The sequence below is a fragment of the Dermochelys coriacea genome, chromosome 6 (genome assembly GCF_009764565.3).
Source record: "Dermochelys coriacea isolate rDerCor1 chromosome 6, rDerCor1.pri.v4, whole genome shotgun sequence".
Lineage (NCBI taxonomy): Eukaryota > Metazoa > Chordata > Testudines > Dermochelyidae > Dermochelys > Dermochelys coriacea.
In genome coordinates this window covers 121,984,397-122,011,271 of record NC_050073.1, presented here as the reverse complement: position 1 = coordinate 122,011,271, position 26,875 = coordinate 121,984,397, and the positions used below count along the sequence as shown (strand labels likewise).

The window sequence follows — 26,875 nt, the reverse complement described above, 5'->3', positions numbered from 1 at the left end:
TTATTTTCGCTCGTCTGGAATTGCTGCACAAGGGAACCACGCTGACCTTATTTGACTAGAACCAAACTGGACCCACCCACCATGAAACTATACCTTCAGCATAAGTATGTTGAAAAAGGTGGACAGTGGATGTCTTGTCTATTGTTCTGACTTTAGAAGAGAGGACTAGTATTAAGACAAATCCTTTGTTCTAAGTACAAAGGCAATCTCCTTCCAATGCATTAATATGTCACAGCTGAACAGGGAGAAGGTGGAGATCACATCTGCCATATGAAGTAGTTGGACAACTCTGACAATAATATTTAAAAAAAAGATTTCAGTGGGGATTTAAGCATGTGCTTAAATGCTCTGTTGAACTGGAGCCTGAATTAAGAAACAATTCAGTGTACTGCTGAATTAGGTTTCTACAAAAGAAAAATGCCCTAAGAGAAATATAGTATGCAAGACATAAACATATGCACAAAAGCTGAAATTGGAACTTAAAGGCTGAAAAGGGCTTATGTGGGACATCACTGGGGCACTGTCCTGACTCTGCCCATGCGTGAATTCTACACAAAGGCCCCAGTCCTGCCATGAACTGGACGTGAGCACAAATGAAAAGCCCACACGACAGAGAAAATGATTCCTTCAATATAAGGTGAGCAGATTCAGATCGTTTGCACAGACTCTGGGGAAAAACAAGAGATTGAACAATGTTGGTGTCATTTAGGGCCTAACAAGATTGGGAGACTGGACAGAAAGGTGAGAAACTGAGCATTACTCTGCTGACAACAGGAGGTAGGAGATCGTTATCTTGTTCAAGAAAACTACTGAAAGGAAGGGAGGTAGATCTGTTTCCATTAGATAAGAAAGGTTCTTACGTATATTTTGACTGGTAATTCTACAATTTGTGGGCATTAAAGCATGAGATAAATTAGTCTTGCAACTCTTTCCAAACTAAAAATTCGATACAGTTGTTGATGGCCTTTTATTACCATAAAAGTGCCACATATTACCACAGTGTGGAGCTTTGTCTCCCTCTAGTTGCCAGACCACGTAACAGGTTTATGAGTGAGCTGCTGCCTCACGGTGCACACACCGATTCTTAGCTCAGGAAGTAGAAGCCATGTTTTTAGGTCACTAGGTCCTGAGTTCTATCTCCACCAACAACCAGTCTATTATTAGGAAGCAGTAGCAGACTCATAAACCTAATATGAGTCTGCCACTAGAGGGGGACAAATCACCAAACCGTCTCCAGGGGTTTAGTGCTTCTCAAAACGTCTCAAATTCTGAAAATTTTCAACGGAAGAAAGGGACGCGCATTTCAACGAGACCATTGGCAAAAAGCGTGTCCCCTTGTCCAAGCTGCTGTATGTGAGTCGCGCTGACATTGCCAACATCTGCTGTGTTTGGATAAGTCGGCTTTAAACAAGCATTCTAGAATCCAGTCGAACCAGCTTATCCAAATTTTAGTTTGGAAAGAGTCGTTCAGGAACGGTGCTAGATGTTAGCACTCAGGCTCCATCTCCTGTTCGCCTGTGCCATCCCCGCTATCGATCAGCCCTACCACTACACCTGTCGCCATAGGATCTAGGTGCTATCCTGAGCTCAACAGTACTCTAAAGAATATAGCCATTGGTTCTGTAGGCATTGACTGGAAATGGTTTGGAAATTAGGATCTTTGAGGAATTATTCCAGTGGATAAAAAGACGCCACTTATAAGAAACTACCCAAAGTACATGTGCATGTAGAGATGTCTTTAGCTGTGGAGGAAAAGAGATTTGGGGATAACAGCTGGTAGATACTATGTTAAAAAGGGATGTCCACAATCTTGTTATTGGCCACTACGAAGCTAACCCTAAACCCACTGGAGTCTTTCCATTGACTTTAATGGGGTCTGGATCAGGCCCTAGGTTATCTCCTCAGAAAACACCTGGTCTTGCCCCAGTGTCATTAACAATACACCAGGTTTATATTTCACTTTGCTCCAAAGTTGAGTGTTAGTTTAGTGATTGTGAGTCTGAAAATGTTGTAGGGACGAATTATGAAAAGCTTTTTGGCTTTTTCCACCTCAATTCCCGAGTCACACAAGCCACTGCACAGTTACTAATAATGACAATACTCCATCTTCAAAAAATTTACGGTGCGAAGCACCAGATCCCCTTCCACCGATACAGCACTTTGCCAGTAAATGCACGGGAAGGCTGCATGCCTAGCACTGAAAGTTCTTAGTATGAGAATTGGGGCAGACTCAGGAGGCTTTTCATTAGCAGTCAGCATTGAGAAAGCCCAGTTCTCAGTAACGGGGGTCAAATACAGGTTTGTGGATTATTGCAGAAAACTGATGGCAGTTCAGAACAATTCCTACCCGGCTCTGGAAAATAAGCAGTCCTGCAAAGCGCCGCACCTCAGACTGCATAATCCAAGTGGTCTTTTCTGGCTGGACTATTTGTGCTTTGGCTCAAGCACAGAATAACTGTACTTTCCCATCCTTAAATAACCATGACAGACAATTGAGCACAGTGCTTAGAAACATCACACAAACATGCATACTTACCGCTGGGAATCTCGAGCCCGGCTATTAATTTCTCGAGCCAAGACAAAATGTTCGTTTCGGTGACAGATTGGTCCGAAGGAAATGCAAACACTTCACCACTGGAATGAAAGTTCACCCAGGCAAGAAGTGGCAGAGGAGGTGGTATGCTGAAATATGCCTTCAGGGCTCCTCTGCCTACAGGAGTGGTTTTCCTGTAGAACAGATCAGATTGAACTTGTTCACGAACACTTTAGCAATGAGACAGGAACAGGATGTCCCGATTCCATAGGAACAATCCTGATATTGGAGGCTTTTTCTTATATAGGTGCCTATTACCCCCCACCCCCGTCCTGATTTTTCACACTTTCTATCTAGTCACCCTAGCAAAGGCTACATCCTGCGAGGTGCTGAGCGCTCTGCCCTGATCCAGCAAAGCACTGAAGCCCGTGCTTAACTTCAAGCATGTGGCCAGTTGCACTGAGGTCAATAAGACTACTCATGGTGCTTCACAGTAAATGTGCTTCCGCTGGATCAGACCTAATGTATCTGTGTGAATGTGACCATTTAATAGGGAGGAAGTGTGGCCCACTGTGTAGGGGCACGGGGGGGGGGTGACTTCACTCCTGTGAAGATGATCAGCATCAGTCTTATGAACCACTGAAGTCCTACGATGAGTGTTGCCGAGGCGTGGGGCTGGTTTTCTGTACCGCAGTGAATGTCCCCCTAGAAGAGGAGGTGCATTTTACTAGCTATAAAGCAAACAGGCATCTCCTTCCCAGTCTAGCCATTTAAACGACACAACCTATTCCTCTTTGAAATGATACTTCTTCCTTCCAAAAAGGTGATTTGTCTTTTTAAATAAAGAACAGTGGAGGACTGAGGTGGGGAGGGAGAATTTGAGAAGGCCAAAAGTTCATGGGGCGCTTATATACCGCACATTACTGGCAACCAGGTTGTTTGCTCCTTCCCCATCAGCTAAATTACTCCCCACCCTGCAATACAGTTCTCAGTATACAGAGCACTTTCTAATTAATTTATTGAGGTGCCTCGGGGAAGAGAAAAAAATTAAAAGATGGAATAATTAAAAATACATGTGGGGGATGGGATAAAAATCTTCCCTCCCCGCATCTTTCTTGGCTGTCAGCTTTGCTCTGTTGTGCAAGTTGGTTGTTTGGGGATGGGCGGGGCCGGTCCCTTCTCTGGCTCTAATTCTTTCGCCCTTCTTTTGAAATATTTCTCTCCCACACCCAGCCCTTCATTGCATTGTTCATGAGTATTTTCACGTTAGTTACTCAGAAAGTAAAATCAATCAAATGAACTCCTTCAGCAAGAATTAATTGACCCTGTTCTCCTATGGATGAAAAATAAATGCCAGGGCAGCATCAGTTACAAGAACAAGGCTATTGATAGTTTAGTAGTCGATAGTTTAGTAGTTTTCCTTGAACACGGATAGTCATCATTCAACTCTGACTGCACTTGATTCTTTGGGTCACTGTTTTGTTGTTGTACATGCCTACATTATTAAAGACTTTAATCACTGCTAAATAACTCAGCATCAGCATAGGAATATAGACATAGGACTGGCATGGACCTCCTTCTTCTCCAGGCAACCTTGCCATGATTCCCAGTGAGTTCACACTGAATAACCGGTTAAAAAACCAGCTAGATGGTGTTTTCAGTAACTACAGAACCAGCTTTAGCATCCCTCAGAATGCTGTGAGCTAGGGTCCTGGAAAGAAGCAAACATGTTTTTTCATGCTTACAGGTTCATCCAGCAAGCAAGAAATGCCTCATGGCCTTTTCCATTTGCCAAACTCAACATTTCCATTCTCACTCTTCGATTTAGGCCTCCATCGCTGAACAAAATCAGTAAGGGTTTTTCCAGGCTCAAGTAGTCGGGGAGATTTTCCACTGTGATTTCTGGCTGCAAGAGAACAAAGTGAGATGGGTTTTAGGGTGAAAGGATCAAGACCAGAAGAATGCAGGGGCTCATTTTATGGAGTGGTGCCATTTATACGTTGGGTGGAAGCTGCTCAGATTATGGACATGTTTAAAACGCTGGAACGTAGACATATGAATCCAGCAGGCTTAACAACGCATGTGGGTGTGAAACTCACCCCCCTCCAGTGGAATGGTGCAAAGCCTAGGCACCACTTAGATATAACCCCACCCTCTCAGCAATTGTTTAAACACATCGATGAACACATCGCAGATGGTCATGCAATATCTCATGAACTCCCCGTGTAACTGAGAAAGTGCATTTATTTTTACCGTACGCAGCAATTATACTTACAAATGTTTCCAATAATTGGGACCTGATTGTCTGAACTATGTCCGGTGCACTCTGTTTTGATAGCAGGACGCTATCTATTCTGTGAGCTTCACGCCTAGCTAGAAGCAGTGCTGGAAGAGGAACAGCATATTTACGGGCCCTACAGGAAAATGGTTTATTACAACAATTGAATGCAACATCTTACGCACAACACATTGTTTATGTCCTTAGGGGCTGGAGTAAGTACACTGTGGGGAAAGGCAGGGGAGGGAGAGAGACTTGAAGTCATCAGGGTCTCAATCCTGTAAGGTCCTGAGCACTCTAGGATCCAGCAAAGCGTTTGAACTCTGTGCTTGACTCAGACTTTTAAGGTCAGAAGGGACCACTGTGATTCTCCAGTCTGGCCCTGACTTCAGTGGGGTTCCTTACATGCTTCAAGTCAGGCATGTGCTTACGTGCTCTGCTGGATTGAGCATGGAAAACCTGATTTGTAGAGGTACTTAGGCACCAAAAGATGCAGATAGGTCCCTAAGCTGTAAATACCAATGTCAACGGGAGTCTGGTGCCTCGGTGATTTGAGAATCCTACTAGGTGTCGATCTGCTTCTTCAGACAACCGAACACCCTTAAAAATCTGGCCCCGGTTGCTCGGCCCCTCACAGGAGCGAGCTCGAAGGCCCTGATTTGCTTTAATGTTGAGCACGTGATGAGGTGGTCAGCTGAATCACGGCCTAAATGGGGGTCTATGTTCACCGGCCCCAATGGGAAAACTGTAGATGCTCAGCACAGAGGAAGCACCTAGCGCCGTGTGTCTGAACGTTGAAATGGCCAGCAGCCGCTCGCTGCAATATAGCAGAGTCAACAAGGATCTGGGCAAAGATTTACATTGGCTTTAAAACTCTAGAAAAGGGCTTCCCTTCTATTGATTCCGAACCACATGGCTTTATAGCACGGGTACAAAAGAAACTCTTGGGGCCCAGGGTATAAACTGAGATTGATGCCCTTTTGAAGGCTGAAGGAATGGGGTCTGGAGAGACAGCCACGGACTTCAATGGGATTTGAATCAGGCCCCACTCTTCACAGGAAGCCGGGGAGAAATAAGCAGCTAAAAGTAACCTACAAAGGGGAAAAAAAGGGAGAGAGAGACTTTTTCTTTTTCTTCTTCCTGATGGATGAAGGAGGGATGAACATTTTCTCCACACCCCCACACTACTCTGAAAAAGGGGAGGTTCTGCCTTTTTCTTTTTTTTTTTACATTATAAGTTTGATCTTGCCTGCCCTGGACAATTCTGTAGGTAGAGAACTAGCAAGGTTGTGAGATGACAAGAAAGCGAAAACTTAGCAACTGAGACTGGGGAAAAGATTCCTTCAACAGAGACATAAAGTGACTTATCCAAGCTTATCCAGGAGGTCAGTGGCAGAAGTGAGCTGTAGCTCACGAAAGCTTATGCTCAAATAAATTTGTTAGTCTGTAAGGTGCCACAAGTACTCCTTTTCTTAGAGCCAGGAAAGAATCCAGTTCTCCTGCATTCCTGCCCAGGGTCCTCTCATAGTTAGCTATCATGAGAACATAAGAACAGCCATACTGGGTCAGACCAAAGGTCCATCTAGCCCAGTATCCTGTCTTCCGACAGTGGCCAGTGCCAGGTGCACCAGAGAGAATGAACAGAACAGGTAATCAAGTGATCCATGCCCTGTCACTCATCTCTGTTTACAGAGCAGTGCTGGTCCTTAAAATACAATGGAATTCACTCAGGTGCAGATCAGTTCATATTCTTACCAAAAAGGAAAAAAACCAAACACTTACAGAACCAATGCATCATCTTCAGCATACAGTCCTGTTATTACATATCCCCGGAGCATTTTTCCTGCTTCGACAAAAGCTTCCCTTGCTGTAAAAATACATAAATAAGTAAATAAACATTCCAAAGAAAAGTGCATTTTTTCCCTTTTCAAATCCGAGAGAGCAGCTGAGTGCTGGAACAGGTTTCCAAGGGAGGTGGTGGAATCCCTGTCTTTGGTGGTTGTTAAGAACAGGTTGGACAAACACCTGCCAGGGATGGTCTAGGTTTACTTGGTGTTGTCTCTGACCTCTTGAGTTCCCTTCCAGCCCTGCATTTCTACGATCAGACACTGTTGGCAGCAATAGCAAAGCCTGGGGCAGGGGCTGTTTTTTTGTTCTGTGTTTGTACAGCGCCTAGCACCGTGAGGTCCTGCTCTCTGATGAAGTGAGCTGTAGTTCACGAAAGCTTATGCTCAAATAAATTTGTTAGTCTCTAAGGTGCCACAAGTCCTCCTTTTCTTTTTTGCGAATACAGACTAACATGGCTGCTACTCTGAAACCTGCTCTCTGACTGTGACTCCTAGGCACTACGATGATACAAACAATGACCGATAATATATAGTATCTACATCCTGATGGAAGGCCAATACAAGCAAACTGTCTTACTGATTTTACGCTTATACACCTTTAAATCCAGCAAACTAATTCCTTCAAACTTGGCTTGACTTTTAAATCTTGGCGAGACCCTTCCAAATTAATTATTAATTATGATTATTTATGTGGACTTCCATAACACCAAAGAGCCCCAGTCCTGGACCAAGTCCGCACTGTGTTAGGCACTGTACAAACACTGATCAGAAAGATGGTCCCTGCCCCAAAACATTTACAATCTCAGGCACAGGTCACCATCTAATCAAAAGAGGGACGGTGTTGCAATTTCTATCTTGACATTGCCCTAAACCATAGCTGCTGCAAAGATGTTCTAGGCCATTAACACAGAACTCAGGAGGCCTCCGTTCAGGGTGGCTGCTTATCTAATTAGAACATGCAAGTTACCCTTGGAGGCGAATCTCTTAAACTTCTGGTCTAGCAGCAACAGATCAAAGTCCTTAAGGCTCTATTGCTCAACCCAGCACAGTCTGGAATCTCTGCAGACTGAGTAGCTCCCATTTTTCTATCTCCCCCACCCACACGCTTAAAAAACCCTCCAAGCATGACAGCTAAATGCAAAAATCCAGCATTCTTTCTTGATTAAAGTAGAGAATTCCAACACTCAGGAGAAGCCAGGAATTTCCCAAACTTAAGGCTGCAACTTCAACCCAGCCAAGTCATACATATGTAGCTTTTTATAATCCTTGTTAAATGTTAAGACTCAAAATATTCGTTTTCGGTTTGAATGTATACCACAAAAGCAGCATAGCCACATCTAAGCACTCAAAAACCGTGAGTCAGGCCCTGATAAACCATGGGATTGGGTCAAAAAGAATACATGTGGGGTTCTCTTTCTTTGCCTTCTGTTTATGAGCTTTTAGGGAACACTCAAGTCACATTGTCATGCTCTTCTCTTTAATCACAAGAGCTAGAAATGCTCTTATTTTTCTTTAAAGGAAAGCGGAGATGCTCACATAAATCACATAACTCCAGGAGTTGGGGCTTAAAGTAAAAAGCCACCAGATATCACAAGCCTCATGATAAAATTGTGAGATCTGGTTGTGCTGTAAAATAGATAGCATGCACAACATGGATGAATGAAAGTGATAGGTGCTACCTTCGATTTTTGGAATTTCCTCATCTTTGGCAGCTTGATCGAACAACTTTACCAAAACACTGGTGGTGGGGCAAAATCAAAATAAGCCCCAAAGAAAGAGCTGCTTAAAAAGAGGAGGACAAAAAAGATCAGCAGCAAACGGAGCTGAACTGCCCCCTCCCTTTTTTGTGTGTGTGTCAAATAATATAAATGAAATACAGGGACTAGGTGGGTGAGGTGATATCCTTCATCCACCTTGTCTCTCTAATATCCTGGGACAAGCATAGCTACCACAACAGTGCATAAACCAACAGAGACATGTTAGTGGGATGGATGTGTAAGGAAGATTTTCTAGGAAGTGTCCAGGCGGACATAAGACATTGTAACAGGGTTGGGCCAGATGGCTACAGGAGAGTGATAGAAGGCAGATATATTAGCCCCAGGTTAAGTAGGTCTCTTTTCCCTGGGTAAGGTAACAGGGAAGGTTCCAGATCAGGAACCTTCTGGAAACAATTAAGACAGGCTGATTAGAACACCTGCAGCCAATCAAGAAACTGCTAGAATCAGCTAAGGCAGGCTAATCAGGGCACCTGGGTTTAAAAAGGAGCTCACTTCAGTTTGTGGTGTGCGTGTAAGGAGCTGGGAGCAAGAGGTGCTAGGAGCTGAGAGTGAGAACATGGACTGTTGAGGACCGAGGAGTACAAGCATTATCAGACATCAGGAAGAAGATCCTAAGGTGAGGATAAAGAAGGTGCTGTGAGGAGGCCATGGGGAAGTAGCCCAGGGAGTTGTAGCTGTCACACAGCTGTTCCAGGAGGCACTCTGGAACCTGGAGTAGAGGGCAGGCCCGGGTTCCCCCCAAACCTCCCAACTTCTGGTCAGACACAGGAGAAGTTGACCTGAACTGTGGGTTCACGAAAACAGCCAAACTGAGGGCTACCGTGAATCTCTGAGGCGAGCAAATCCACCAATAAGTGCCAGACCCACCAAGGTAGAGGAGGAACTTTGTCACAACATATAGTCCAATTCAGGAAAGTACCTAGGCAGGTGCTTAAATCTAACCCTATTCAGGACAGCATTTAAGCAGGTGCTTGGGACTTGAGCATGTGCTTAAGTGCTGTCCTATATCGACAGGGACAATGAGGATGCTTTCTTGAATTGGGACTGTGCTCAGCTGAACCAGATTTCAATGAATTCCTCAGGTTGCTTGTGGCCTGGATCGTCCCCCTCTTTCGTGTGCCTCTGTTGACCCTCAGCCTTTTGGGGGCTGTTTTTGAAGTGATCACTGTGGCAACCGTTGAGTTTTCTGTAGGAACCTGAAGCCTTGAAATTAACGTGGCTCCTCATGAGATAATGAACCCTACCCAAAAAATTGTTGTCTAGTTTCAGCAAACGTTAAACTGGGTTTTACTTTAATTCCCCCAGAATCTGATCAACTCTTCACACCTATGGCCCTCAATAATGCTTTGATGCTTGCCTAGAATAAAAGTACATTGGAACAACAGGGAGAGTACCGGCAACTGCCAAGAGAGAGAGCTCTGTGTCCTACACAGTTTCACTGGAAAAAGAAACCTTGAGCATGATCCAGTAGTGAAAGTTCCCAAATATCAGCCGTGTCTTATGAAATCATACTCTATCCAGCAGTAACTCAGAACGCAGTATGTCTAGCTTCTCGATGAGGGTTACAGTGACCTCTAGACATCAGTCAGCTGTTTGTAAATTCAAAATACTGTCATGACTCTTCACTACAGCAATGGAAAAGTTCCACGACCAACTCCTGTAGGTTTTACGGGTGCTATATTTTTAAGTCTCCTGAAAGATCATAAACGGGAGGTGAACGTATTGTAAGAGAGACATGGCATAATAAACTGCCGTGGCACAAATTATGCCCCATTGCAGATAGGTGTTTGTTATTTGCTGTTGGCTTAAATATCAAACCTAGTTTAAAACATTATCCTGAGAAACAAAGACGAGTTGTAGCTGTAACAAGTGTTTTGTTCTATACCTCCCTTCATGGCTCTGCGCCAATCAGGACACGTGCCAGGCTCCTCTTTCAAATCTGTGCAACCCTCAGATTTTGTTTGTAACTCTCCTTACTGGTTTTGCGATTCACGAGGTTTCAGCTTAAACAAACATTTTATCACTGCCCAACCAACGCCTACTCTGTGATCACGCAATGCGATTAAAACACGGCATCAGACGCAGCAGTCATTTCCAAGGTGACAGGTGATATCCAAAGCAACAGATAACTCCACATTATTTGTATTACAGTAACACCTAGAGGTTCCAACCAAGATCAGGGCTGCAGGATTGCAACTAAAATTCATAGGACCTCACCCAGAAATCCCCTCTATGCCTATGGCTGCAGCCCAGAATCAATGGGGCAGGAACCATCATTGTGTTCTGCATTTGGTCTGTGCCCTAGTGCAATGAGGTTGTGGCCTATGTCTGGGGCTCCTGGGCTCTCCCACAATACCCATAAATAATAACAACAGTGGTAGTAGAATTACGGAGATTGGGGCTCCATGCTGTGCAAAGACATAGCAAGAGAGCTCCTGCTCCAAAGAGCCTACAGTCGCTAAACAGACAAGACAGACCAAGGCTGCGACAAGAGAAGTATCATTTAATTCAGCAAAGCACTGACTTTTTAATAAAAACCCTAGTCCGCCGGGGTACAGAGAAAAGCTGAAAAGGTGACACCCCCGCCCCTCCAAGCTCAAACACCAGACAGAAATCAACAGAACTCAACATGTATTGGGTTTTTTAAAAAGCTCTTGATTTTTTTTAAGCCAACCTTGTGATTTTGGGGACCTGACTGATGCTTTTTGAACTTCTGGGCCTGACAACACTATGCTGGACTCCAGCGATGGCATTTGTGCGAGCCAGGACTCCAGTGTCCACAGACCCCTTTCGGTATGTCTACACTGCAATAAAACACCCGCGACTGACTTGTGTCAGATGACTCAGGCTTATGGGACTCGGGCTCCAGCGCTCTAAAATTGCAGTGTAGACATCCAGATTTAGACTGGAGCCTGAGCTCTGACACCCTGCAAGGCGGGAGGTTCCAGAGCTCCGGCTCCAGCCCTAGCCTGAACGTCTACACTGTAATGTTATAGCCCCGTAGTCTGAGCCCCGTGAGCCTCAGTCAGCTGACACGAGCCAGCCACAGTGTTTTAGTGTAGTGTAGTGTAGTGCAGTGTAGACCCAACCCGTAAGCACATGTGTTGAGGTGCATTCTCAGCCTCTATTCTAGCTCCCTTCAGACTTCAGTCCTCACAAGTGGCCTGATCCTAAGCCCAATGAAGTCAATGGAAAGACTCCCATTAACTTGCCTCAGATTCAATGCTGCATGCAGGCCAATAAGCCCTTCATCCCCTTCCCATAGACCCATTGGAAACTCTGCAGTCAGGCAGTGTTTTAACTAGCAGTCAGTGAGCCAGGAACTTTGTCAAACACTGCTAGGAGTCTTATAGGTGCTTCCTAATTACACAATTAAGCCAGTATTTAAGAAAGCATTTTATTTCCAGTATCTTTAAAGAATCAACCAACTTTTGGTCCTAAATCAAATCTTCTATGTGATCACCCCCAATTTTTCCAGGAAACTTCTCTGTCCCTGTTCTTTAAAGATGTCCCGATGGGCTTGTCTGCATGGGGAAATTTGGTCCTAAATCAAATCTTCTATGTGATCACCCCCAATTTTTCCAGGAAACTTCTCTGTCCCTGTTCTTTAAAGATGTCCCGATGGGCTTGTCTGCATGGGGAAATTTGCCAAAATAGTTAAACTGGAATAATTATTCTGGAATAAGACCATTCACACAGGAATTTAGAGCAAAATAACTATAACTATTTTGGTACATTTCCCCCCGTAGACAAGCCCTTAGGAAAACACATATTGGTCGCTTGAATGGTAATCTAATAATACAATTTCATTGAAAGTGCAATGATTGTTCTTTTGTTTATAGCTGGACATCCTGTTAGTCTAACTTCGGGTCCTGGAAAAGCCAAGCATATGACATCATACGCTGTTCTGGAGTAAAAGTGTCATGAGAAAAACATCCAGAGACATCCTCCTTCTGGTAAGCAAAGAGACGAGCTTTCCCCAAGAGTCAGGAGACCTGGGATCTGTCCCCTGCTCTATTTCTGACTTTCTCCACAATGTCGGGCCCATCCCACATTTTTGGGAGGCAGCCATTCATTTTGAAGGCCTCGATTTGTGGGCCCCACCCCTGATGCCCTCAAAGCTGCTTTTGGAAAGTTGGGCCTTGTGCTCCGTTTCTAACATGGAGATGGCAGTGCCCACCACCATTATAAAAAACGCTTTAGGTTCTACTGATGAAAATGATCCAGAACCCCTGGGAGTCAATAGGTGCCTTTCCATTAACTTTAATGGGCTTTGGATCAGGCTCCATAGAGGTGCTAAATATGATTATTATTTACCCTACTGTTTGAGGATTGTAATGTGCCTTAACTATTGCTGATCAGTCCTATCCCTTTAATTCTGTTACACTCACGTTGTGCCCTCGACACATTTTCTCCCCCTTCTGTCAGAGCGTGGCTTGTGTGGGTGTGTAACTGAAGCCAGCCAGAGGTGCAGTACAGAAACTAGTGCTATGGAGCAAGATGTAACCACTCGGCCTCCGGCAGGCGGATTCCCTTCCCAGCCGCAAAGCTTCCCTCTTTCTGCTTTCCAAGCATGGGCAGAGGCTCGCAGGTTTCCAAGCTGGGTGAAGGTAACTGACAGGACATGGGGTCAAAAGGCCACTGATGTTCAGCTTGGCTTTGACTAGGGCATGGTGAGCCCGGCTACTTCTTGAGCTGTTTTTGGGGGGAACTATGCCTGCCCATTTCCCCTCTCTGGGTTGATTTATAGTCATTTTACTCTCTGACATTAAAGTCAGGGCTGGTTCCATTTAGAAACACCATGGACCAGATTGCCTCCTCTCCATCAGCAGACAGAGAGGATGGAAACCCAATGGATCCTGCCGCGAGGCTTGGGAAGGTGTGGGAGGAGGGTACCACTTGTGCCAGCAGACCCATCCTTCCTTCAGACTTCCTGGAAACTCCTCTGCAGAGATCAGGTTATGGAGGAAGGGAAGGGGTTCATGGGAACCAAGTGAGAAAACGGAAGCAGAACTCAACCTGTGGAAATGTCAGCACAGAGTATTATTTCCCATCAGTCGGGAGAGAGGATCACATGTTTTAAGGCAGATGCTGGAGGTCGATGCAAAAGAATGCACATACAATTGTGCATCCACCGCCTGCACATACAAATCGGGGGACTGGGGTGCCAATGGCTTGTAAGATGCCTAACTAGCCAGTGGATCCAACTCATTTGCGTGTGCAGTCATAGCAATCGAATTCACTACCCCTCCTCTTGACCCTGAGCCCTCAGCATATACAATTATTAAGAGTAACCACTGACACCTCACCAAAGATTTTCAGTGGGTCCAAGCATTAACCACTTCCAAGCCTGCTTAGCTTGTAAAATAAGATGACCACCAAGAATTTTCAGTTGTCCTATCTATTTAGCTTAAGGTTTAATACCACTGTCCATAATTACAGTGTCTGGACACCTTCCATGTAAAGTTAATAGCAACAGTGAAGTCCCTATGGATTTCACAGAGCCACTGGCACTTCTCCCTTTATGGGGTAGAAGCTCTGATTGGGGTAGGTTTTGGTTTTGATTTTTTAAAAATTTATTAATGTACTGTTGGATTCATTTGTTCCAGGAGTAGGGTGGATTGTGGGTTGGTTGAGATTTGCTGGGCAGAAGCGGGGAATGGCATTCTCACAGTTGGAAGGCCTTTTTGGAGAGGAAGGGTGTGTAGCGTTTCCTTGAGATCATCAGTCTTTGGATTGGCCAGACCTCGATTGTCCCTGGAAGTTTGTTCCATAGCTAGATCCCCTCAACGGAGAATGCTTTGTCCTTGGCTCTCACGCACATTGTCATGATATTCGTGATCTGCATTGTCCCAGAGGAACTCTTCAATCTAGCTGGGGCTTTACCCATTAATTGACCTGAAGATTAGGACAAGGCTTTAAACTGGCACCAAAAGCTGATCGGGAGCCGGTGGCAGGACAGGAAGATGGGCCTGATATGCACTCATATGCTCACTTCTTTCTGCTAGCCCTACAGCTGCAGGTTACTGCATCTCTCATAGCTTATTCATTCCACAAGGCACGTACCCAACTGCAGCCGCATACTGAGAGATTGTTCTGCCATGAGCATTAACGATCTACCGCTTGCTGCAGGGCTTGGAAAGATAAGGAGGATGGTTGTTTGTAAAGCTGAGCATGATGCAGAGTTCACACCAAAACTTGACACGCACAATCCTCACATCTACAGTTGTGTTTGATCTCCAAGGCTCCTTCTTACTTATCACCCAATCAAACCCAACTTCCTTCTCTCGCGTACCCAGTGGGTGTATCATAGCTCAGTATGATGTTTGGAAGGGAAGGAAAATAACTTAGGTGGTTACTTGTGGCCATAGTAACTGAGCACTCTGTTATTTTTAAACCACCGATACTTGAGTTCACAAGGAAATCATGCATTCTCCTCTCAGGACAGTGGACAGACAAAGGGCAGAGTTAAAAAAACCACAAACCCCTAAGGCTGATCTTGAGTTATCCACATGCAAATAAGAACAAGAATCCAAACAACACTGTGTTAACAGTGCAAACATCTCTCTCACCCTCGGGTAACTCCGACCCACCAAGAGATTATCTGGAGACCCCCCCCCACGACACAGACAAACCCTTTGTGTGACTGGGCACTTGGGTTCTTCTGTTGCTCCATCCCCGGCTGGCATGGGTTGGAACCCTGCAGACTTAATGTAGCTGGTTAACAAAAGAGCTGGGCTTGTTTACCTTGGTAAAACGAAGGCTGCAAGGGGATCTGATTGCTCTCTATAAATACATCAGCAGGAGGAAACCCAGGGAGGGAGAGGAGCTAGTTAAGCTAATGCATAAGGGGTCACAAGAACAAAGAGGTATAGACTGTCTGTGAGTAAATTTAGGCTGGAAATCAGAAGGGTTCAAACCGACAGAGGAGGGAGGTTCTGGAACAGCCTCCCAACAGGAGTAGTGGGAGCAAACAAACAATCTAACAGGTTTCAAGGCGGAACTTATTTATTATTTGCTGGGGCTGCCTGTGACAGCTGGGGCCTGGACCCAATGAGCCAGGACATCCCTTCCAATCCCATGTAACGCCACCCTGCATACAAAGAGAGGCCCTCCAGGTAATAATAATAATAAAACACCTAGCTCTTACATCGCGCTTCTCATCAGTAGAACTAAAAGCACTTCACAAAGGAGGACTGCATCATTAGATAGATGGGTAAATGTAGATACAGAGAGGGGAAGTGACTTACCCAGACTCACCCATTAGGGCAGTGGCTAAGCTAGGAATTGAACCCAGATCTTTTGAGTCCCAGGCCCGTGCTCTAGCCACTAGCCTACACAGTGCTAAAGAGAGTGTGAAAGCCTGAAAGAGTGTGCCAGGTACCAAGTTAAAGAAGCCCTAGGGATAGCCAAGCTAGGAGAGGAGGCATGGGCTGGAATACAGGGGGGATTATAGTGAATGACTTTCAATCAAGCCAACCCCCAAGAAACAAGTGTGGTTTAACCCTATTCAGCACATACAGCCTTTATTCTGAAGCAGGCTGAAAAAAAACATTAAGCAAGAGAATATTCAATCCCAGAAGGTGCATGTCTTGGGGATATTAAGAGCTGTGGGACACAGGGCTGATAAGGAAAGTGCCATCTCCATTTTACCTACAATGCCCCCACTGCGGTGCTACTTTGGCTACTCCTTTCTGGCTGGATATCCTTTCTCACAGAGTGCTGCTACGTGAGGAATACATGTGGTCCATTGCATGCACATCTTCCACCTCTGCAGCCATGCTCTCTCTCTCTCTGAAGGGCCGTAATTTAGTTCAACATCTTTGCTCTGAGAGAGGAAATGAGTCATTGCTTGCGTGTGGAAATTGCTTCCTTTGGAGGACAATCAACAGACCATCATTAACAGGTTCGCTCCAGAACTTACAGGAAAAAGATCACTACAAAATTTCTAAAGGGAGGGCCCCGATCCTGCCGAGGGGAGCCACGTGAATGGACCTGTGTCCCAGTGTGGAGAGCCACTGAAGTCAATGCCAGGGCACAAGAGTCATCCGACATGTACCTGCTTGCAGAACTGGGGTGCAGGACATCATTCTCTGGAACAGCCTTTGTTGGGACTGGAGATCAACTGAAGGAGCACACCAACAGAGAGCTAAACTGGTCCAGTAGACAAAGCACTAAACTAGGACTCGGGATATCTGGGGTCTGTTCTCAGCTTCTTGGATGAGTCACTTTCACCTCTGTTTGTTCTCTCACCCTTTGTGCATCTTGTCTATTTAGACTGTAAGCTCTCCAGGACAGGGACTGTCTCCCACTAGTTGTACAGGCAATAGTACAATGGGTCTGTGCTCTCATTTAGACACTACCGTACTGCAAATAATCAATGTGAACACATATGCCCAGTTACATCATTTAGCAAACAAGGAACCAATGAGTTCCTCTCAAATGGCAGAAATCCTCATCTTTAGGTACCAGATAGGAGCTCCTAATCCTGCTAACCTTGTATTCTCTCTCGCAAAGTGCCATGTTTACCTTCTTTCATGCTAGGGTGAAATATTCCCAGAACTGATGTGCTGTGGTATGATGATGAGTCAGCATAAACTTCCCCACTTAAATATTCGTCCACTTCTTCGATCGTGGTCAGCTTCACAGGGCAGGAAATGCTGCTTCTAGAGAAATGAATGAAAGCCATGGGGGGATGCTTTGTTCAACATGATTTAAAAAAACCAAAACATGCAGCTTTGTTAAAGAAGCAAATACCACAACAGAGAGAGCGCAATGGAAGACAGAGACACCAGGGAAAATCCCAACTGGCTTCTGGGAAGGGACAGTTGATCTGTATCATGACTACTTATGTCATGGATTTGCTCTCTCATCCTCTCCCCAGAGGGAGAAGCATGTGGAGTGGAGCATCTTGTTTCATTAGGGTGGGTTTTTGTTTGTTAAACATACCTGTTGCTCTGTGTTTATATTAGAGATGGCAAGGTCAAGAAATGCACCTTGCACTTGGAGCAGAAAGTGGGGAGGCTTGTGATGGTCCTTAGTTCTCATGGGAGTTCATTCCACAGGCTCAGACCTGCCCCAGAGAAAGTTCTGTCTCTTGCACAGATGAGCTTGACTTTGATTGCTGAGAGCACCACTGGGCCATAAGACCGTGGTTGGCAACTCTGCTCTTCATCCCAGAGCTTTAAACAGTCTTTTAGGTAACCTGGGCCCAGGCCATGAAGCGCTTTAAAGATAAGGACTGAAACCATGAACTGGATTTGAAATTCTGCAAGAAGCTAGCATAGAGAGCAGAGAACAGGTCTGATGGGCTCACGGCAGCCTGTGTTGCTCAGAAGATGCGCTGCAGTGTTTTGTACTAACTGGAGTTTCCTAAGAGCTGAAGGTTTCATGCCCAGGTACAGCACATTGCTGTAGTCCAGCCAAGAGGTGATGAAGGCATGAATAAGGGAGGCCAGGTCTTCATCCACCAGGATGGGATGGAGTCTCCAAGCCAACCGGAGATGGTAGAAAGGGTTAATCACGGCCATCATGATGTCAGAGCTCAGTGTCAGCGAGGAATCCAAGAGTATTCCTAGACTACGGACTGATCGACCAATTGTGGGTGTGAACCTTCAAATCAAAGCAGACAGCACCATGGCTGAAAACGCCCCAAAATCATTTCCTCTGCCCACCAGATTTGATCCTGGGCGGTAGCTGGCTAGGATTGAAATATCCAGGTTGGGATTCTCTAGTGCTGGGCGGACTCTTGTGTTTGGAGGAGGAAGGATAAATTTCTGCTCTGAATGAGGTGTCAGCTATTTCAGGAGTGGCACCAGTTGTTCATGACTCTGTTCCACAAGCCAGGAAGGGCCTGGGTCAGATTCACACTGCATCGTCTGTTCTGAGAGTCAGGATCCTGGAAGCTTCCACTCTGCACCAGGGACTTCATCCAGTGCCCACTGAAGTCCATGGAGCTGCTCCCTGGTTAAAGTAACAGGTGAAAACCTGGCCCCAGTGAAGACAATGGGATTCCTGCAGCATGGCTCTATGCCTGTCCTCTGAGTCTGCTCTAGGAGCAGGAGGGGTATTCTGGGGGCAGGGCTGGATAATGCTGCACACCAGTGATCCTTACAGCACAGTGGACCCTGAGCCTGCAAAATTTAGAACAGCCCACAGGCATGTGCATGTTTGTGTTTGTAAACACTGGGTGACCTACAGGCTCCATGGAAATCAATGGGAGTTTGCCACTGACATCAGTGGAGACAGGATTTCACTCAAAGTGCCCTCCTGGATCATGGCCCAGGTAACTAACAGCAGAAGAGTGTGGTTTGTTGTCACATCCAGTAGTGGTCAGACCCAGAGTCCACAGTCACGAGACTGAAGTCAAGAGTCAGCTGGGTCGGGATACCAGGGGGTCAGAGGCAGGAGAGAAAATGGAGATCAGAACTACAAGTCAGACGCCAGGAGTCAAGCCAGGATGGGATGCCAGGAAGCCAAGCCAGGGAAGGAGGAGCAGGAGCACAAGGCACACAGTTCACAGCAGGGTGGATCCCAGTTCGTCAGATAGCTTCGTTCCTGCTGCTGGGTTAAGTAGGGACAGCAGGCCAATCCACTGTTCTGGGACTGCGCCAATAGGACCTCAGGGGTGGAGTCTCACACTGGGGCTGGGCTTTGTCGGTCCTGGGTAAGGAGCTGTCAGCAGGCTGCCAAGTGACGGGTTGGAGTATGGCTGCTCCTACAGACCTGGATTTGAGGCCAGTGGGTCATGACATTGCCCCCACCCCTAGGGGCGCTCTCTAGGCAACATGGGTTCAGGTTTCTCAGGCTGACTCCTATGGAAGGCTCAAACCAGGCTGGGAGCATTAACATTCTCAGCTGGCTTCCAAATGCATTTCTCTGGGCCCGCAACCTTCCCAGTCAGTCAGGTACCATAACTTACTCCACTTGACCTTGAAATTAAAGACTTCATGGACCATGTATTCCTCCTGACCTTGTACTTGCACTGATAGAGGCAGTGATTGGGATCTGTGGGGGAAATGTGTTCTCAGTGTAGGGTTTTAGAGGTGAGACATGGAATATGGGGTGGTCTTTAAGGGACTTAGGGAGCTGGAACTCACAGGTGATGGGTTGATTTGTTGTTGAATCTGGTACAGGCCAAGAAACTGGTGATATAGCTTCCGAGAGGGTCTGTACGTTCTGTAAAAAGAAAAGGAGTATTTGTGGCATCTTAGAGATTAACAAATTTATTTGAGCATAAGCTTTCGTGAGCTACAGCTCAACGAAGCTTATGCTCAAATAAATTTGTTAGTCTCTAAGGTGCCACAAGTACTCCTTTTCTTTTTGCGAATACAGACTAACACGGCTGCTACTCTGAAACCTGTATGTTCTGTAGAAAGCCATACCTTTTGTCCTACAGAGTAGGTGGGTCCTTGTTGCCTACGCTTATCTACATACTTTTTGTAGTCCTCCTTTGCCTTCTCAAGGTGTCCCTTCACCTCTTCTTGGATGTAATGGACATGTTGTACTAGGAGCTGGTGATGGCTCATCTTAAGTGATCACTCTCCTTACAGTGTGTATGATAAAACCCATTGTTTCATGTTCTCTGTGTGTGTATATAAATCTCCCCACTGTATTTTCCACCAAATGCATCCGATGAAGTGAGCTGTAGCTCACGGAAGCTTATGCTCAAATAAATTTGTTAATCTCTAAGGTGCCACAAGTACTCCTTTTCTTTTTGCGAATACAGACTAACACAGCTGCTACTCTGAAATAGGTCAAAGGCCGAGAGATTGGGGCAGGATGTTGATAGTTGTGGGTGAAATCAGGGGTGGTACCCATAGTTGACAAGGAAAGGGCTGTGGCCTATGCATGCATATTCTGTATTATTATATGATAATCTGGCATATGGGATAGTGTAAACCAGTCATTCTGGTGGTGATTAGTGTAGCATCATAGGTATTGCTCTAGGATATGGTTGATTCTTTCCATCTGGCCATTCGACTGAGGATGGTAGGCAGAGGACAGGTGCACGTAGACCCCTAATAGATGTAGGGCCTTGTACCAGAAGCAGGCTGTGAACTGGGGCCCCCAGTCGGAGGTGATGTGATCCAGGAGGCCGTGAAGATGACTACATTGTTTATCCAGAGCCAGGCGTTTTCCCCTGCAGAGGCTTAACCCGTGAAGGGAATGATGTGGGCCATTTTTGAAAACTGATCCACTCCTGTGAGAATGGTTGTGAAACCACTGGATTCTGGTAGTTCTACCACAAAGTTCAAGGAAATTGTCTCCCAGGGCTGAAATGGGGTGTTCAGAGGTTGGAGGTGACCATAGGGTTTCTGATGTGGTACTTTGGTGCAGGTACAAACCTGGCAGGAAGCAACAAAAGTCTCTATTGTGGAGCCCATAAGGGGCTACCAGAAGTACTAGGATGTTAATCGTTGGGTTTTATATCACCCCAAGTATTCTGGCAGGGTGGAGTTGTGGGCACAGTTGAAGAACTGCCACTCTCGCCAGTCTGGAGGGAGGGGAGAGGAAGGGAAAAATAGATGCAGCCCCTTATGAACATGATCCCCTCCTGGGTGTCGTGTGGTTCTTGGTCAATAATGGCCACATCATCAGGTGGAATTCCAGAGACAGAGGCAGGGTGGTTGAGAATCAGCAAGTCCTGGCAGTGGGTTGCATTAAGGACATTATGGGACTGAGAACATTGGCTGGCTGTGGACAGGAGCATCATGGGTCAGAGCCATACCTTTGGGACAAAGCTTCAGCCTTGCCATTTCTACTTCCTGGATGGTAGATCAAGGTAAAGTTGAACCAGGGGAAGAATAGGGCCCACCAGAGCTGTTAATGGTTTAGGGCATTAGCCCTGCACAGGTGCTCCAGGTTCCTGTGATCAGTAAATACTTGAACTAGACAACGGGCCCCTTCCAAGTAGTGTCACTCTTCAAAGGCAGCCTTAGTTGCCACGAACTCTTTGTCCAAGATCTCATAGTTTTGCCCAGCATGGGGTAAGCTTTGTCTAGTAGTAGGCAATAGGGTGCCATATTTGTTTGGGTCTGTGCCTCTGGGAGAGGATTGCCCCAATCGGTGTGCTAGAGACAGGCTTCCACAATGAAAACTTGCGCCATGTCTGAGTGGGCCAATACTGGAGCAGTGGTGAATGCAAGCTTTAGCTATTTGAATGTGTGCTGGCACTCAGGCAACCAGTGAAACTGGGCATTCTTCCAGAGCAGGGGAGTGAGGGGCTTGGCTTGTTTAGAAAAATTTGAGATGAACCTCCAGTAAAAGTTTGCAAAGCCTAGAAAACATTATAGGCTGTACATGTTGTGGGGGGGCTGCCGAGTAGCAGAAAGCCTGGACCTTCAGTGGATCCATCTTGATTCCTTCTGGGGACAGGATGAAACCTAGGAACTTGGTTGAGGTCTGATCAAATGAGCACTTTACGAGTTTACCATAGAGACGGTGTTATCAGATTCTCTCCAAGACTGTACAGATGTGAATGCTGTGTTGGTCCAGTTCATCTGAGAAGACCAATATATCATCTGAGTATACAACTACAAACTGGCCCAGGAGGTCTTGTTGCACACCATTAATGAAGTGCTGGAATGTTGCTGGGGCATTAGTCAATCCAAATGGCATGACCAAATATTCAAACTGTCCATAGCAGGTCTGAAAGACAGTCCCCTTCTTGGATATGGATGAGACTGTAAGCTCATTGGAGATCCAGTTTAGTATATATGTGGGCAGCTTCCACGTGGTCCAACAACTCAGAGATAAAGGATAGTGCTTAGTGGTTCTGGACTGTTATTTGATTTAGGGCTCGGTAATCAACACAGAGGCGGAGGCTGCAGTCCTTTTTTATTAAACGACTGGCTGGTGAGGTTGACTTGCAGATGAACCCCCAGGCCAGGTTCTCTTGGAGGTGTCCTCGTAACACTGCCAGTCCAGGCTCTGACATTACGTAGATCCGCCCAAACGATATTTTCACTACTGGCTGGAGTTCTATGGGACAATCATAGTCCCAATGTGGGGGGAGGCTTTCTGCATTCTATTTTTAAAGACATCAGCATAGCTGCAGTACTGGGGGGCAGTGGAATTCCATAGTTCCCCCAGTAGGTGTTTCGATATGGGCAACTATACCTATTTGAATCTTCTTGGGCCTGGATGCAACCCTTCCTGGTCCCTGGCCGCACTGTCAGCAGAATTCTGATGGGAAAGTGACCTTCTGTTCTCACCATTGAATGAAGGGGTCATGAAGGGTTAGCCAGGAGACACCAACGATCAGGGGAAAATGTGCAGAATGGATCATTCCAGATCGAATTATCTCTGTGTCCCTGAATAATGGCCACCAGGGGGACAGTCTCCTCCACATCAAGACCCAAAGACAGTGGAGAGCCATCAATAGTTCCAATCATCTCCGGAGTGGCCTCGTGTCACAGGGGAATCTCTAGAGCCTGAGCTGTAGCTGGATCCACAAAATTGTCTGCTGCTCTCGAATCGATGAGGGTCTCTTGAAGGGGGATCTGCTGGAGATCTCCCAGGATGCGCAGCTGGATAGGTACCTACAAACTGGAAGTCCCTGGATGGGGCTCAGGGTGGGTCTCAGTGAGGACTAGGGTACAGGGAAATTCTCTTCCCTCAAGGACCAGGCCAGTTATCCTTACTGTGTCTGGACTGACTTGTTTCCCCAAGCTGCTTGGCATTCATACCGGGCAGGTCAAGATGACATGGCCAGGTTCGCTGCAGTCAAAGCACAGGTGGTACTGACGGCGCTATTCTTTTTCTTCAGGAGTGAGGCGCTGATGAGGCAGGTTGGCTTGCATAGGTTTGGTGGGCGATACAGAAGGTGACGTCCCAGTAGGCCTGTAGAGGAACTGCAGGGAACATCTTTTCTTCTTTCTTCATTCTCACAGCTGCTCATCTATGCAGATGGCAAGGTCCACAAGGGTGTTTAGGCCCGCAGGCATCTCTACCCAGGCCAGTTTTTCTTTGATTTCTTCCCTGCAAGCCCCCACTGGAACTGGTACAGCTTCGCTGTTTAGTTGCACTCTGTATCCAGACGTGTGCCACATAGGAGGCTGCTGTGCTTTGTGCCCCTGCCGAAGTCTCCTCAGGGTGGCCTCGGCCATTTGAGCTCACAGTGGGTCATTGAAGATGATTGATATTAGCTGGAGAAAGGCATCCCAGTTCGACAGCACCAGCCTATGATCTTCAAGCACGGGGGAGGCCCAGTCTAACACATCTCATATCAGCTGGCTGATTAGCAGGGCCACCTTGGCCTGGTCAAAGGAATAGATTCTGGGACACATCAGAAACAGAAGGCGGCATCGGTTCATGAAACCCTGGAACTGCATGTGGTTCCCGTTGAACCATTCATGCCAGGGTATGGCAGGTGGCACTGGCAGTGCTGAGCTGCCTTAATTGCTCCTCCAGCTTCTGGTTGTCCCTGATCATCTGAGGAACTTGCACATGCAGTGCTTGATTATCCACCTGGAAGAGGAGGTCCCATTCAGGGGAGTCCTATGCTTCCGGTGGCTTTGGCAGTGCGGCTGAGTCGTGGGGACTGGGCTTGGCCCTGAAGTTACTGTGGTCTGAACAAGTGGTCATGGCTGGGTTGTGGACAGCCAGACCTAGTGGTCAGACCAGGAGTCCACAGTCATGAGACAAGAGTCAAGGACACCAGTAGATCAGAAGCAGGAAACAAACTTTAGATCAGAACCACAAGTCAGATCAGGCTGGATCAGGATACCATGGGGTCAGAGGCACAAGACAAAATGGATATCAGAACCACAAGTCAGATGCCAGGAAGTCAAACTGGGGGAGCGGGATGGATCCCAGTTGTTTGGACAGCTTCCTGTTACTGCTGTTGGCTTAAGTAGGGCCAGCAGACCAATCAGCTGCTCTGGAACTCTGCCAATAGGACCTCAGGGTCGGAGCCTCAAACTGGACATAGGCTTCACGGGTCCTGGGTAAGGAGCTGTCAGCAGGTTGCCAAGTGGAGGGTTGGAGCATGACTGCTCCTGTGGACCTGGGTTTGGAGGCCCATAGGTCATGACTCTCCAAACAATAAACAAACATAAGGTGTGTCTCTATTGTGACAGGGAGAGTCAAACCAGTGGATGGACGTAACCTTTAAGAAAAGTTGTTTCCTGATACTGAAAAGGTGTGGAAGGTTGTTAAGCTCATTCCAGACCTACCAGCTAAACTCTAAGCCTGGTGTTGAAACTAAAATTAGGTTCCAAACTATTATTATGTAAATGGATTACAGTTCTGCAACAGTAAAGAGCCTTCAGAAATGTCAAGCTGAAATACTAATGACACTGGCATCAACAGGACACTCACAGCCTGAGGAATCTGAGCAGCTCTGCTGTTCCGAGCATGCCAGTATAAGTCAGTGGTCTTGCTCCCTTCTCATACATCTTGGTAATGGGAAATTGGGTGACATTCTGCTTCATGCAGACATCAGGCCAGTCCCAGCAATTTACTTTGGCAAGCGAAATTCCTTGGATTCCTGTAGCAGAAAACAAAAATATTTACAATAAAGTTCAAGAAGTCAAAGATGAATTATTTAGGCAGAGCGCTTTCCAAATGAGCCCTTGGATATTACCACATTTGTCAGTATTTAACTGTTAGAAATCCCTTTGGCTTTGGACCTACCATAACTGCAGTGTTGAGGACTAGATTCTGATATACTTCCTCATGTAGAGCAGTGCCTTAGTCCTGGAGTACTGCCATTGAAATCAGTGGGACTCCTCGCATAGTAAGATACCAGTCTGTGTGAGCAAGTGTATCAGAATCTGGCCCTAAATGAACCCCACCCACCATCCTAATTATAAATTAATTGCTATGGAACTTATTAAAATTCAGTTTAACTATTGTTTCCCTGTCTGCTAATGTATTAATTATCACAGCATGTTTGGTTCATTTTTGGCTCCTCTGTGTGCCTCTGTGTGCCACTCAGTGAAACGCCGGTAGCAGTTTCACGTTCAATGGAGTGTTAACTTGCGGCTTTTTCTGCACCGTGTAGACTGTACGTACAGAAGACATGACAGTCAGCTCTGAACCGTGGGGTTATAATGCCATTAAGACAGTAAGGTGATGTCAAAACATTACGGCAAAGGACAAATGGCTTGTGTAGCTATTGGAGCCGCAAGATGCAAGTACGTCCCCTGAATGTCAGAACTGGCCAGTTGTCTTATTTAATAGTTCTAATCTTGGATATCTTCTGGTACTCCTCTCCCACCCCAAAATCATTTCAGTGCTAAAAGAAAAGGGAGGACGTGACGTCAGATTAGAACTGGACTCCTGGATTGCAATGGGCCATATTGCTCAGCAATCTGTAACGTGAAGAGAAACATTCATGCAGCAGCTACAGATATTACAGTCCATGTTTATTTACCAGCTGCCAGCATGTTCTTCAAGGCAGTGGCAGTAGGGGTACGCAGAGGTCTTCCAGGGGGTACATCAACTCATCTAGAGATTTGCCTGCTTTTACAACAGGCTACATAAAAAGCACTAGCAAAGTCAGTACAAACTAAAATTTCATATAGACAATGACTTGTTTATACTGCTCTATGTAAGTACATTATTTCTATTCCAGCTGAATTATTTAAGAATTATGTGGTAAAAAATGAGGAAGTCAGCCATTGTTCAGTACTAGTGTGCTGGGACACGTTTGTATTTTTATGTCTGATTTTGTAAGCGGGTAGATTTTTAAGCGAGGTGAAACTAGGGGGTACACAAAAGACAAATCAGACTCCTGAAAGGGGTACTGTCATCTGGAAAGGTTGAGAGCCGCTGCTGTAAGGCAGCTCCTGGCAACCTTTAATAATACAGTCGTCATATTCAGATTCAGCACTTCTCAGCAGGTGCTCAGCTCCCTCCAGGATTGGGCCCAGAGCACAAACAAGTAATAAGCATTCAACCGCTCTGACGTACTATCATATCCACTGGCAGAACTTCTGGCTGAACTCTTATATAAAAAAAATAAAATAAACAAAGCTTTTGAGTCAAACAATATCCAGGGTTCAGCTGCACATGTGCTATGTCACAGAGCCAGTGCAGGGACACCTGGGTTAGTCAAGCTGCCGGGAATTTTAGATTCCTCATTGGCAACCCACAGCAGTCACACACACAATACACCAATTCCAAACTATTACGGACCCTTCCCCTGGTGTCCAACTGCCAACTATCAGAGATACCCATCTCCCTCAAAGCTCTGGATCCCAGGAATTCACTCTCCACTCTCATCGTGTTCCGTCTTTCCAAAGATTAAATTCCCCACGGCCAAAGTTTTCAAAAACAGGAGCCTAATTTTTGGCTTCTAACTCGCATAAATGCACAATGGCCCAGATCCTCCATGGCATTTAGGCTCCTAAATCTCACTGGATTTCAGTAGGAGTTAGGCATCTCAATACCTTTGAGGAGCTGAGCCAAAGGACTTGTGCTCCTAAGTCAT

The 26,875-nt window shown here is 46.1% G+C and overlaps 1 protein-coding gene across 9 annotated transcripts in view; it reads right to left on the bottom strand.

The window, feature by feature from the left end:
• TXNDC16 (thioredoxin domain containing 16) overlaps nucleotides 1-26,875 on the bottom strand; it is an 86,951-nt gene that overhangs the window by 3,361 nt on the left and 56,715 nt on the right. For 6 of the 9 annotated variants that reach the window (XM_038405212.2, XM_043516284.1, XM_043516276.1 and 3 more), the window contains 6 exons: nucleotides 24,760-24,928; nucleotides 16,966-17,102; nucleotides 6,594-6,678; nucleotides 4,809-4,947; nucleotides 4,279-4,439; nucleotides 2,537-2,727 (listed from right to left, as the gene is read on the bottom strand). In XM_038405212.2, coding sequence (XP_038261140.1) covers nucleotides 2,537-2,727; nucleotides 4,279-4,439; nucleotides 4,809-4,947; nucleotides 6,594-6,678; nucleotides 16,966-17,102; nucleotides 24,760-24,928 — 882 coding nt within the window. Of the gene's footprint in view, nucleotides 1-1,680; nucleotides 1,743-2,536; nucleotides 2,728-3,534; nucleotides 3,867-4,278; nucleotides 4,440-4,808; nucleotides 4,948-6,593; nucleotides 6,679-16,965; nucleotides 17,103-24,759; nucleotides 24,929-26,875 lie in introns of those variants that run through there. The other 3 variants (XM_043516282.1, XM_043516285.1, XM_043516283.1) reach the window with 3 other exon arrangements.